This window comes from Schistocerca serialis, chromosome 2, assembly GCF_023864345.2.
Source record: "Schistocerca serialis cubense isolate TAMUIC-IGC-003099 chromosome 2, iqSchSeri2.2, whole genome shotgun sequence".
NCBI classification, from domain to species: Eukaryota; Metazoa; Arthropoda; class Insecta; order Orthoptera; family Acrididae; genus Schistocerca; species Schistocerca serialis.
In genome coordinates this window covers 152,496,914-152,511,719 of record NC_064639.1, presented here as the reverse complement: position 1 = coordinate 152,511,719, position 14,806 = coordinate 152,496,914, and the positions used below count along the sequence as shown (strand labels likewise).

General features: G+C 44.1%; 1 protein-coding gene across 1 annotated transcript in view; it reads left to right on the top strand.

The window, feature by feature from the left end:
- The window catches only part of LOC126455814 (uncharacterized), a 394,337-nt gene that overhangs the window by 288,469 nt on the left and 91,062 nt on the right, over window positions 1-14,806 (top strand). The window contains exons 9-10 of the mRNA XM_050091575.1: window positions 3,880-4,079; window positions 13,518-13,845. Coding sequence (XP_049947532.1) covers window positions 3,880-4,079; window positions 13,518-13,845 — 528 coding nt within the window. The remainder of the gene's footprint in view (window positions 1-3,879; window positions 4,080-13,517; window positions 13,846-14,806) is intronic.

Here is a 14,806-nt window from a genome sequence, read left to right as displayed (position 1 = left end):
TGCTATGGTAGCAGGCTCGAATCCTGCCTCGGGCATGGATGTGTGTGATGTCCGTAGGTTAGTTAGATTTAAGTAGTTCTAAGTTCTAGGGGACTGATGACCTCAGATTTTAAGTCCCTTAGTGCTCAGAGCCATTTGAACCATTTATTAAGATTTTAACACTTTCAAATAGCTATTACGTTTCAAATGGGATAAAAGTGAAATAGGTGTTAGTGGTAAGTAGTCTCTACGGCAAAGCTTGAAGATAAAGAGGGCTACCGCACGATAGTTCGTTGTGCAAATAAAACAGATTGCAATTTGACTTTTGACAAAAACATCAGTTTAGAGAAATCTGAAGTTTTTGCACTTCTAGCAAGACACACGATGTCTGTGTATATGCTAAAGTGACCAGAGCAAGTTTCCATGATAACCTTCTGATTCATGCTTTACATCGTCTTAATTTCGTCTTCATCCAAGGAGAAAGAATTCTGTCTAAAACAATTATATGTTTAACTTTCTTCTGTGAACTTTCCGTTGTCCAGTATATTTACTTGTTGATGATATGTTTTGTTCATTAAATAGTCTCTGTGTGACTTATACCGTCTACTAAACCAGTCTACGAGACACAAAAATTTCTTCCATACAAATATCATCTCTTGGTCTACGGTTCACAGAGGGTTTCTATTTTCTGATGTGGCGAAAGTTCGTGTTCGTCTCAGAATTTTCGACTAGCTGTCCTTTAGCGATTTCAGCAGTAGGAGTGGCTCCTGTGGTCAAATCTTCACCCTCCACTGCAGCTGGTGGACTGAAGTCCGTCACGCGGCCAGAGGTCATATGTACATTCCTGTAGATTACCATTGTAGTTTTCCCCTTGTGACCTGCAAGAGTCCTTCTCTACAGCGGGGAAATCAGGGCTTCTTCCTTTTTCCGCTGTTGATACTACTGTCGTACTTGTGAATTTTTATGTCTTCTGAGAACGGGTTCTTCTTCATAGCCAAAACATGACTGACGGCTAAATTTACGCTGTTGTTGGTGCGACTATATGCGTGCTTTACCACGGCTTATTTCTCCATGTCTCAACTTCTAATGCAGCTTATGTTGGATCATTCTGATACTGATAGATCGTCCAGTCATTGCTACATAGAATTTTTGACGTGTACATGGTATGTGTTATACTACCGACACGCCGACTGAATTCTGTTTGTCCTCCGTCGATCGGAGACACTCTCTAATCTTCTTAGTCCTATCAAATGATCTGCACGTTCAACTTGGTGCAAAACAGAAAGCTATAATCGAGATGTGTTACAGAACAAGACTACCTCAAACCATTGCACTAGCTTCAGTCAAACTGCGCATCATGGGTAATGATTGGTACCTTGGCCATCTCTTTATATATCCTTTCATTGGCAATAAATCTGTGAAAACTGTTCAATATTCGTCCTGAAGGAATGAGCAACTGTACTGATATTTAAAACATAGACTGTATGGCCTGCAGAAAATTTATTTAATCGAATTTTATGTGTTGTTCACAAACTGCAACTTCTTCTACGATTTTCACACTAATTATGACCATGTATACATGGTCTGTTCCGAACAGCGATTCGACAGCTGGAGTCCAAAGGTTTTGTTAATCATGCCTTTTCTGTTCTTGTGGAGACATTTCCATAGCACCTTTCATCTACTAACAAATATTTCTTTATATTTAGCCGAGAAGTGATATACCAATTTTCATGATTTTAGCTTTAAATTTTTTAATGTAACGAAATATTTTCTTAAAAATTTTCATCCCCTGTTACACTCGCTTAGGGGCTGAATTTCCAGAACACTGAAACAAGTATTTTTTTCTAAACGAGAAGTCAAATATCATTTGCCATAGATGTAGCTTTAAAAATCCTTTAGTATTTAAATAATTATTTATTTTCAAAAGAATTTTCATTCACTGTTTTACACCTTTAGTGGTTGAATTTCCAAAAATGCTGAACATGTATTTTTTAATTTTCTGACTGAGAAACGTGAGACCAGTTTTCGTAGTTCTAGCTTCTAAATCCCCTTAATAGCGATATACTTTCCAAAAGCCCTATTTTACCGCCTTAGGAGTGGAGTTTCGGACAATCGCTTCTTAAACATGCCTACAATGTAAGATCCACACTTTCTCCAAATTTCAAATTTATATCATTAGTTGTTTGGGCTGGGCGTTGATGAGTCAGTGAATCAGTCTGACGATATTCACCCCTTTATGTGTTGAATTTCCATGAACAGTGAAACATGTATTATTTCGTCTACAACCGAAAAGTGAAACACCAGTTTCCAAAGATTTAGCTTCAAAACTGTTTGCAGAATGAAATATTTCCATAAAAACTTACTTCCCCCATTTCACCCAAGTAGGGATTGAGTCTCCAGAAACAAGGAAACACGTATTTTTTATTCCTAAATGAGAATCTAAATTTAAATTTTCATAGATTTAGCTTTAAAAATACTTCGATTACATAATATTTTCATAAAAATCTCATCTGCTATTTCACCCCCTTAGGGTACAGTTTCCAAAACCAACTGAAAAAGAATATTTTAATTTGTAACCGATAAGTCAGATACCAGTATTCATAGATGTAGCTTTAAATACTTAAGTAATTCTTTAATAATGACATATTTTTTTTTAAAAAAAGGCCCTCACTTGCTGTTTAGCCCCACGATGTAAAATTTCAAAATTGCTGTGACACGTATTTCTTTATTTCTGACCGGGAACGCAAATACCTACTTTCATAGATCTAGCTTCGAATTTTCCCTAATAGCGACATTTTTCAAAAAAGGCTTTTATCCACTATTCACCCGCCTACGTTAGGAAGTTCGAAAAATCCCTTCTTAAACGACGTATACAGTATAAGATCCACACCTTCTCAAAATTTCAAGTTTCTGTCCTCAGCGATGATGAGTATATACAAAAGGCAATGTCCCGAGTGGTTTAAAGATTGTATTGTTGACATTTCTAGCGAACTTGCTCAGGTTTCAAATGTTCTTAAGTGGTGAGCGCCATGGAAATAACTATGAGTTGTAAATAACAGATTTACTATCAGTCGTCCTTTTTAAATTAAATTTTATTGGCAGATCTAGATTTCAGCTAGAAACTAGCCATTCTCAATGCACTATCATTTTTGATCAATGCATGTAATGCCTGTTGGTCGGGCTTCATCCACAGTTCAATGAACATGCATTGATAAAAAAGGACAGTGCATTGAGAATGGCTAGATTCTAGCTGAAATCTGGATCTGCCAATAAATTTTAAAAAGGACGACTGATAGCTGAAATCTATTGTTTACAAGTCAATATCTGAATGGAAGGTAACCTGATTAATAACTATGACGTTAAAACGACCGTTCAGTAGTGGTTGGGAAAGGTGAAGTCTGCTCAATATGAAGTTCAGAAAATGTTTGTTTGTGATGGTGAATGCTGTAATATGTACAGAAATTGTGCTGATGTGTTGATTAAGACACATATTTTGATGAAGTAACAAATAAGTTCAAAAATACAGTTGTGTTTATGTAATAAAAAAGGTACTTATAAAAATGGCCTCGTATATTTGGACAAATGAGAAAGATGTGCGTACCCTCGTCAGCGCAACCAACCCGTGGGACTAGAGCCTGACCGAGGAGCACGTGGCAGGAATGTGCCGACCATGGTCTTCCGTCCAGCACCTTCCACTACAGTATGCCCAATCCCGCTACTGCCGTACATTATGAATGGTAAAATTATTTAATAAAATTTTATCGGTAGTGATCCCTCTTGGGGGGGAGGGGGGGTCTACTCCCTGCACAGAACGACACTTTAGTAGCTCATTAAGGTATCCTTGTACCGAAGCATGCTGCTGCACCACGGCACTGATTGAATGAAACGGATGTTGCGCAGGTTGCACGGGACAGGAGAGGGCGAGCCGCCCATGTGGATGTCGACGGAGACGACGCCTGTGGGCTGCGGCGGCGGCGGCCAGCTGCAGCTGGAGCTGGACAGCAACTACGGCTGCGGCGACGCGGGCTCCGTCAGCGACCTCTCCTCCGACCAGCACTACTGCTGGCCGCCCGCCGCGGGGCACGGCGCGATCACGCCCGGTGGGTGCCGCACTGTGCCACTGTGCCACTGTGCTAGCCGCTCTGCTCCTGCTCACCTTTAACCTGCCTGCAGTGTGGGCGTTCCAGTAGGAGGGGAAAGCAGGGCATAACTTTTAATTCATATAAGTTACATTCAGTAGACAATAAGTTTGCAGATTAAGGTTAATCAGGTAGGTCTCTTACGTATTCGATAACATGCCCGCCGTCAGTGTAGAATAACCTTCATCAGCGTAAAAAGTATTCACCTTTGTGGGGTCTTCCAGTAAGATTCGTCACTCAGCAGGCTCTGCATCTTCTCAATGTCGTCCTTATGGGGAATACTATGGGCAAACAGAAGGAGTCGCAATGGGGAGCCCACTTTAGCCTGTAGCCGCGAATTTGTATATGGAGTATTTCGAGGAGGAAGCTTTGACGTCATCCAAATGGAAACCTACTTGTTTTCTACGTTATGTTGATGACACGATCGTGATATGGCCCCATGGAAGGGACAAGCTCCTAGACTTCCTTACACACCTGAACTCCGTACACCCGAACATGAAATTCACTGTGGAGACCGAAGCAGAAGGAAGTTTACCATTCCTGGACGTCATGGTCAAAAGAAGAGCGGATTGCACCCTGGAGGAGGAGGAGGAGGAGGAGATTAGTGTTTAACGTCCCGTCGACAACGAGGTCATTAGAGACGGAGCGCAAGCTCGGATGAGGGAAGGATGGGGAAGGAAGTCGGTCGTGCCCTTTCAAAGGAACCATCCCGGCATTTGCCTGAAGCGATTTAGGGAAATCACGGAAAACCTAAATCAGGATGGCCGGAGACGGGATTGAACCGTCGTCCTCCCGAATGCGAGTCCAGTGTGCTAACCACTGCGCCACCTCGCTCGGTGATTGCACCCTGGGCCATGGGGTATACAGGAATAAAACCCACACCGACCTGTATTTGCAAGCAAATAGCTGTAACCACCCTTCGCAGAGGAATGGGCTACTAAAAACACTGGTGCACAGAGCTCGCACCATCTCGGAAGCAGAGAATCTGCCCCATGAGCCGGAACACCTCAAAACTGTATTTCGGAAAACGGGTACTCGGAATGGCAGATCAGACGCGCTCTCCGCCCCACCTCTACAGTACAGAGTGTGGAGATGGACGAAGTCACGGAGGAAGAGATAGTCACCGCCTGTATACCGTATACTGGCGCAATATCGGGGCAAATAGGACGAATATTGAGGAAACACCGAGTAGGAACACCACCACAGACGCCGACACCATCCTCTCAGCGACCGCCGACGCGCGGCCGCGGGCGCGGACCGCGGAGAGAACGCCTCGCGGGGGGAGGGGGGAGGGGATTTACGACGGCCGCCCGCCCTCAGGAGCTCAGTTCGTCAGGGCACCTACCGATGGCGACATGTCTGATCGCCGAAATATTGTGCCCGTTGGACACTATGGACCGGCAGTACACCCGTGGACTGTTCGAGCAAGAAATACACCGGGAGAAGTTAAAGAATCACAGTATTCACTTTGTTAAGTGAAGAACTAAGATACCCATTTAAATGAATGAAATAACTTGAAAATAAGATAAATTTTTATTCTGCTGCAAAAAGGTAAATCAGAACATACAGGGGATAGGCAAAATAATGTGAACAGTGGTAGTAATGAGATGGTTGTATTTGATAGTCAACTACGCAGGTGAGGCACGTGTCGCGCTGGACTGTGAGTGTTCAGTACGGACTAGGCATCAATGCATGTTGTTTACGAGTAGTGGACGCTTTGTATTCGCATTCAGAGGCTGAGGTCGACGTGCAATGAAAGACCTAACAGAATTCCAAAGAGGGCAGATTGCGGGGGACCGATCAGCTGGAGCGTCAGTAACCAACACAGCCAACTTATTGAACTTTTCAAGAGCACGTGTTTCAACAGTCATGACAGTCTACACAAAACATGGAAAGATATCGTCGTGTAGACGTAATAGTTGGCACAAATCAAAACTAAATGACATAGATCGTCGTGTGCTAACACGAATTGTGTCAAAACAGCACAAAACTACCGTGGCTTAAGTGATACACTGCTCAACAGCCATCTTCGAGACCCCGTATCCATCGACACTGTCCGCTGAGAACTCCATAAAGCGATCGTTCGTGGATGAGCTGCTATACCGAAAACATTAGTGACGACAAGCAACGCAAAGTAGCGTAAAACATAGTGTCAGGAGCATAAATCGTGGATGCCTGATCAGTGGAAACAAGTCATAGGGTTCGACGAATCAACGTTTTCGCTATTTCCACCATCGGGTTGGCTTTACGTCTAGAGAAGGCCAAAAGAAGCCTACAACCCTGATTGCTTGATTCCAGCGGTTAATCATGGATGTGGAAGTGTGATGGTGTGGTCAGCCATATCATAGTATTCTGCTGGTCCCATCATTACTCTCAAAGGCCGTGTTACAGCCAACGATTATATGAACATTTTAGTTGATCAGATGCACCCTGTGATTCAAATTTTTTTCACAACAATGCTGCCATATTTCAGGACCATAATGCACCCATTCCCACAGCAGGATAGTACAATCGTGGTGTGAGGAGCGTGCAGCTTCTTCTCTGGGCAGCACAGTCCGCAGACTTGAACACTGTCGAACCCTTATGGGCGGTATTCGAGCGCAGACTGCAGAGCAGACTGGCCACTACAGGAATTAGAAGATGTTCCGATCGAAGAATTGGATAACGTTCCACTGGAAACTACACAATCATTATGTGCCATTATTCCAAGAAGTATTCCAGCTGTATTGGAGCAAATGGGAGTCCAACTCCTTATTAATAAAACATTCCCAAATCCTTATTAATAAACCATTCCCAAATAAGTACAGATGTTCACATTACTTTGCCTGTCTCCTCTATAGAGACCGTTAAAAATACTGAGAAGAGACCCATAAATCTACTGTAATTACCAATACAGATTATTGACGAAGAACCTCGAATTTTCCAATTATTACACCAATACAGACATTGTTCTCTGTAATCGTCCGTAGTAAAAAATAGAAAGACGTTATTAAGAACAGAAATGGAAGACGAAGCATTTGCCTACTTCGTCAGCACTGGAACGTAGTTCATCAGCCCAGGCACAACAAGATAAGCACTGGATCCATCGCTGGGCGGTGTGGTCCAGCGGTTCTATGTGCTGCAGTCTGGAACCGCGCGACCGCTACAGTCACAGGTTCGAATCCTGCCTTGGGCATAGATGTGTGTGATGTCCTTAGGTTAGTTAGGTTTAAGTAGTTCTACGTTCTATGGGACTGATGACCTCAAATGTTAAGTCCCATAGTTCTCAGAGCATTCTGAACCACTGGATCCATCCCTTCAACGATAATGGGCCTGATTACAGCTTACTACAAAATATGAATGCTTCGTCTGCGCCTTCTTCGCCTAAAGAAGCTGAAGAATATTGTATTTAATTTTTTTCCAGTTGGTGTACCCGTTCCATTAATCATTTCCTGCAACTTGAAATAACTTCTGACCTTTTTTTTTAAATGGCATAAAGCACTATGGGACTTAATGCCCAAGACAGGATTAGAACCTGCAACCGTATCAGCAGTGCGATTCCGGACTGAAGCGCCTAGAACTGCTCGGCTACAGGAACTTACGTATGGCTTGGCCGTTTCTGTTCTTCACCATAAACAGTTTTTTGTTTTGAGTTTCTCTTATGTTCTTTGTCTCTCCTGCCTTCTCTTCAGCTTCCAGATAATTTTTGCATGGAGTGAGAGAAAATATTACTGATTTGCCCTTTTCCATGTTCGTGATTGCCTTTGCACTTTCTACCAATTCAACCTTGGGATGAGGCATTAAAAGCTTTGGTGACACATAGGATGACGATGGCGCACCGGAAGTTCTGGCAACCCCAAACAGTGCGCCTGACGTCATGTCCCCATTTTAGCAAGAATATTGAAAAGGTGTTGAAGGGAAAGAAATAGACATCCACTAATAACGACTACCTAAAATTCTGCGACTTGAGGCCTGCTAGTAGCTCCGAGCATTAGCAGACCAATGCCAGCACCAGTCACAGATCTCTGGAGTTACCCAGTTTCCTTCCCAACTCTCCTCTTTATACCAATTCCAAATTCACGCATCATCAAGCTTCATGCTGGCCGCCAAAAAATTGGTAATTTGTATAGTACTGAGCCCACTGTGGGTACTAAAATGTATTGAATGGGAACTCTTCTGTAAATATAGGGAACCATTAATTGATTTATTGGGCTCCAGACTCGATTAACGTTAATCAAACCAAAAGTCACCACTTCACAGGATGCGTCTAAAACGTAAGAATGACTGAGAGTAATACCAAAACTATTTATTAAAAGTACAAAAAGAAAACAAGAAACATCAAATGAACAAATTGATCATAAACTCCGCACACCTATTAGTCTGAATCACTGTCAGGTGTGTTCAGCGCTTCCCCTTCATGAGGGCTTGAATGTTGCTGTCGACGCTTTCATTGGCTGTACATCTGTTGAGGAATGGAAGCATAGTCTTCTTCAAGAGCAGAAACTGGAGACGGTAATTACATTGGATTCTGTGGTGAAATCGATGTTCTCACTGATCCCAAAGGAGTTCAACAGCGTTCCCTTTGGGGCTCTGGGCGGGACAGTTAATTTCAGGAATATTATTGTGCACAAACCATTTCCTCACGGAACCTTCGTTATGACGATTCTGGACTCGTGTTAAGGGGACGACGGTTAATGTCAGCGTCCCACGATCCAGATTTAGGTTGTCCGTGATTTCTTCAAATCCTGTCACACTTAGAGTTTTCCTATGCACAGTAATGAATCACATCCTAAACACCTCCTTACCTTAACACCATCTATCCCATACTTCACTGTCCGACCTACAGATGATGGCAGATAACGTTCTTTAGCATCTCCCTAATTCAAACCCTTCTATCACATTGCCAAACGGTGTGATTCTTGGATAAAACGAATTGTTCTTTCCACCGGTTTCATGCGATTTGTTACAACCACTTACCCCGATAGTGGGCCCTTCCTGTTCGTCAGCACGTGACGTCTGTGTGATTTTGGTGTAGCTGTGTTTGTTCTTTCGAGTTTCGACTTGGTAGTCACCTCTCCAACAGTCAATTTGAGCAGCTTTTGAAGGATTTAAATTTCCTTGATGACTAGTCGACTTTCGAAAGCACACAGTTCTCCTGACTCACCCATTATGCTGTAATTGCTTCTCTGCTGACCAGATAATACTCTCCGCCTCCTTTTACATTGGCGGGTCCGCGTCTCGTGACATCTAGTAGTCAATTCTGCATTACGTAGGGGTGCCTTCATACTTTTCATCATATAGTGTACAATATCACAGGGATCTTGGACTAGGTAAACGCAGTACAATTGGTTGCACTGTGGAGCTACCTTGACAGTTACACTGCCCTGAAGTCTTGAATTGGTTGTCGGCTGTCGGTCAACGTCGATCGGCGGTGGCAGGTGTCTTGGGCTGCTGTCTTTCCTTCATTTGTGCGAGTGGAATGTCCTGTTCCATTTGTACAAAATGGCTCTGAGCGCTGTGCGAATTAACTTCTGAGGTCATCAGTCGCCTAGAACTTAGAACTAATTAAACCTAACTAACCTAAGGACATCACACACATCCATGCCCGAGGCAGGATTCGAGCCTGCGATCGCAGCGGCCGCTCGGCTCCAGACTGCAGTGCCTAGAACCGCACGGCCACACAGCCGGCCCATTTGTACAGGTCGAGAAAATTAATGCAAGGGTCCGCTGGCGAGGGTCGCACGACTGGCGCGTTTACTTTTAGGGTAGCAGCAATACGAGGGGTAGTCCCTTGGATCAGCGTGAATTTTGGATGCGCCTGGATTACAGAGGCAGCACAGTGATTATCAGAATGACTATATGTCAGAAGAGTCAAAACTCAGATCACTGTTGGAATAAGAAGTAAAAACAACATGATGTAATGAGTAGTGACAGGCGAGAGGAAGGAAAACAAAGCTGAAATCTCATGAGTTAATCAGATGGATTCGAATGAAATACCTAATGACTAGATATCACTGGATAACAAAAAATATTCAAATGTCTGTGAATTTCTAAGGGATCAAACTGCTTACGTCATCGGTCCCTAGACTTACACATTACTTAATTTAACTTATGCTAAGAACAACGCACACACCCATGCCCGAGGGAGGACTCGAACCTCCGGTGGGAGCGGCCGCACAGTCCGTGACATGACGAATGAAACCGCGCGGCCAATCCACGCAGCTTTGCATAAAATGGAAGGGTAAGTGCAGACCAAGTGCTGACAACGAATCCCAAGACGAAGCTTCTCGAAAAGATCATAATGAATTCTCTGCCATCACTGCCTACATCGAAAAGACCACCGAATGTGATATCAGAATCTCATCACTCCACGCTCTCCACCTCGCCGGTTTTCATCCAGTCTCCCTTTCTAGCGCTTCCAGAGCGCTGGCAGTTTATCGACAAATCTTATCATTGGATGACGATTCCTCCTGACCAGTTCCTGTCTTCTCTAATCCTCGTTCTAGGTTGTCAACATTCAGCTTTTATGGATGAACCTTAACGTGCATGCGACCTGCCAGCGATCTCACGGCCTCGTCCGCCAGGTGTATCGCAAACAGGCTTACCACCTTGAGGAGTCTCCAGATGGTTTCAGGGTGGTCGCACACCTACAGAAATGTTAGCTCCCTCGTTATATTTCTCAAGGAGGTACAGGTTAAAGCGGGCCGGCCGTGGTGGCCGAGCGGTTCAAGGCGCTACAGTCTGGAACCGAGCGACTGCTACGGTCGCAGGTTCGAATCCTGCCTCGGGCATGGATGTTTGTGATGTCCTTAGGTTAGTTAGGTTTAAGTAGTTCTAAGTTCTAGCGGACTGATGACCACAGATGTTAAGTCCCATAGTGCTCAGAGCCATTTGAACCAGATTAAAACGGAAGAATTCATAGTCCCAGTGCAAACAGCCGGTTGCGACGAATCGCCTCAGTCGATTATAAGCCTTTCACCGTAAGGTCTCTCCATTGCGAAACAGTGATTTTCTTGGTATGTTCACATTAGCTAACACCTCTCTTAGTGCGAAAGATTTCCACAGATCGCGTAAAGCCGGTGCATTGCTGTCCCTTACAGTCCGTTATACTTTGGCATTCAGTGCTATGCAGGATGTTAGTAGCTGACCACCCAAAATTTGCTTTTCTCCGGAAGCAAAATAAAAAAAAATCATACCAAAAAAAATTTTGATTACTGAACTGCTGATTATGCTGTGGTGTAAACGGCAAACTGTCGCCTTTGAGTGACTGTAGAACGATATAAGATGACTTAGACAAGATTTGTGGCTGATGTGCTGAACGGAAACAAAGTCTAATGTAGAATAAAGTAACTTAATGCAGATGAGTAGAAAAAACAATGCCTTAATGTTGGAATACAGCGTTAGTAGTGTGCAACATGACACGTTCAGAGCGATTAAATACCTAAGGATAACGTTTCAGAGTGATTTAAAATGGAATGAGAATGTGAGGATTGTGGTAGGAAAGGCGAATGGTCGAATTCATTTTATTGAGATAATTCTGAGAGAGTGTGCTTCATCTGTGAAGGAGACCGCACATAGAACACTAGTGTGTCCAGTTCTTGAATATTGCACAAGTGTTTGGAATCCCCAGAAGGTGGGATTAAAGGAAGACATCGAAGCAATTCAGAAGCGGACTGCTATATTTTTTAACTGTAGGTTCGACCGACACACAAGTATTTGTAGCTGCTTTGGGAAGCCAAATGGGAATCCCCAGAGGTAAGGTGACGTTCTTTTAGAGGAACGCTATTAAGAAAATTTAGAGAACTGGGATTCTGCTGACTCCAGACCGGTGCTATTGCAGCCAAGGACCACGAACATACGGTAAGACCAGTTAAGGCTGGTACGGAGGAATATAAACAGTTGTTTCTGCCCCGCTCTGTTTGCTTGGAGAATGGTAAAGGATGTCGCTGTTAGTGGTAGAAGTGTACGTAGATGTCGCTAAGACAGATTTAGCGTTCCAGTGTGACTTTAGAGGAATATCACAAACAAACTCTACACAATTCATATCGCGTTCTCTTTTAGAGAGAATGGAAAGACAGGTAGAAGCCTATCTCGGGAAGATCAGTTTGGATTTCAGAGAAATGTAGGAACACGCGAGACAATACTGACCCTAAGAATTTTCTTAGAAGATGGGTTAAGAAAAGGCAAACTTACATTTACAGCATTTGTGGGCCTAGAGAAAGCTTTTGACAATGGTAATTGGAATACTTTCTTTGAAATTCTGAAGGCATCAGGTGTAAAATAAGGGGAACGAAAGGCTATTTACAACTTGTACAGAAACCAGACGGCAATTATAAGAGTAGAGGCGCATGAAAGGGAGGCAGTGGCTGAAAAGGGAGTGAGACACGGTTGTAGCCTTTCTCCGATGTTATTCAAAATATACATTGAGCAATCAGTAAAGTAAACCAAACAGAAATTTGAAGTAGGAATTTTTAAGTTCAGGGAAAAGAAATACAAAGTTCGAGGTTTGTCAATGGATTTCTAATTCTGTCAGAGGCAACAAATGACTTTGAAAGCCTGTTGAAGGGAATGAACAGTATGCTGAAAGGAGGATACCACATAAACATCAACAAAAGCAAAACAAAGGTAATGGAACGTAGTCGAACTAAATCGAGAGATGGTAAGGGAATTAGATTTGGAACCGAGACACTTAAAGTAGTAAAAGAGTTTTGCTATTTGGGCAAAAAAATAACTGATAATAGCTGAAGTTGAGAAGATATAAAATGTAGACTGACAATGGCAGGGAAAGAGTTTCTGAACAAGAAACATTTCTTAACATGGAATATAAATTTAAGTGTTAGGAAGGCTTTTCTGAAGGCATTTGTCTGGAGAGTGGCAATGTATGGAAGTGAAAGATGCAGGATAAACGGTTTCGACGAAAAGAGAATAGAAGCTTTCGAAAGTTGGTGCTACAGAAGAATGTAGAAGATTAGGTGGGTCGATCACGCAACTAACGAGGAAGTACTGAATGGAATTGGGGGGAGGAATTTGTGGCAAAACTTTGCCGGAAAGAATGGATCGGTTGAGACGTCTCATTCTGAGACATCAAGGGATCACCAACTTAACACTGGAGGTAAGTGTGGGGGAGTAAAAATTGTAGCGTAGACGTTGAGATGAATGCAGTAAGCAGATTCAGAAAAGATGTAGGTTGCAATAGTTAGTGGGAGAAGAAGAGGCTCGAACAGAACAGAGTAGCATGGAGAGCTGAATTAAATCAGTCTTCGGACTGAAGACCTCAACAGTAACAACAACAACAAGAAGGAAAATCTTCCTTTTAAGTGATATTTGAAAAGAATTTCCAGTAGACATACCAGAAATTTTGAGGGCTACCTATGTTGCTGAGTGGCGTGCAACTGCTTAGTGGCTTTTCGGTGCTTACAGCTATGGGCCTGGACCGGTGCGTGAGCTGCATGAGCAAGCTGGGCGCCATGTCTCGCTCGTCGACGGCGACCACGTACCCCAACACGCCGGCGCAGCCCTTCAGCCCCGCCTGGACCATGGAGCCGCCCGCCGAGCTGGAGGAGCCGCTGCCGCCGCAGCAGCAGCCGCCCCCGCCGCCTCCGGGCAGCAGCCAGTCCGAGTACTGCGTGCCGCGGCCACGCCTGCTCAGCCCCACATCCTCCTCCAGTACAGCCCCCACCTCTGCGGCTGCGCCTCCTGCCAGCGGTCAAGCCAACGCCGGAGGCCACCCTCCCCAGCCCCCTTGCAGGTATGTGCATATCACGCTGGGACCAATTATACGCGGCCATTCCAAACTGTAACGTAAAAATACCGAACCTTCATAAAGCTACACTGACGAAATGGAAATGCAACACCAAAGAAAAGAAATAAATGTACAATAATGAAAATTCAGAAATTTACCCGCCAGGTTAGCCGAGAGCGCTAATGCACTGCTTCCTGGACTCGGGTAGGCGCCCCGGCCCCGGATCGAATCCGTCCGGCGGCTTAACGACGGATGCCTGTGTGCCGGCCAGCCTGGATGTGGTTTTTAGGCAGTTTTCCACATTCCACTAAGTGAATACCGGGCTGGTCCCCACGTTCCGCCTCAGTTACACAGCTCGCAGACATCTGAACACATTCGCACTATTCCACGGATTACGATAGACACAGACAGTTGGGCTATACTAATTCTATCCCGGGGGTATGGGGTAGCGGCAGGAACGGCATCCAGCCACCCCTTAAATTAACCTTGCCAATTCCGATTAACCATGCCTACCCTGCGTCATTGCAGGAACAAGGCACAAGTGAAAGAAAGAAAGAATGAAATTTCAGAGATATGTCTGTCTAGGTAACATAGGTAAGTGGTTAACATCGCAAGATTATAGATTCTCGAGATAAGTCGTTGCAGACATTAAACGCAGGTACTTTAATAACCGGTATAAGAGACGCCATGCTAAACGTAAGCATACAAACGTGAATGCATTGTGTTGTAAAGGTGCTGGATGTTAGTTTGTGGGCTGGAGTTCCATGCCTGTTGCACTTGGTCGGTCAGCACAGCGACGTTTAATTATGTTTGTGGATGATGGTGGAGCTGTCGTCTGATGATATCCCATATGTGCTCGACTGGAGACAGATCTGATGATCGAGTGGGCCAAGGTACACGTCGACACTCTGTAGAGTGTGTTGGGCTGAGACAGCGGTATGTGGGCGAGCGTTACTCTGCTGGAAAC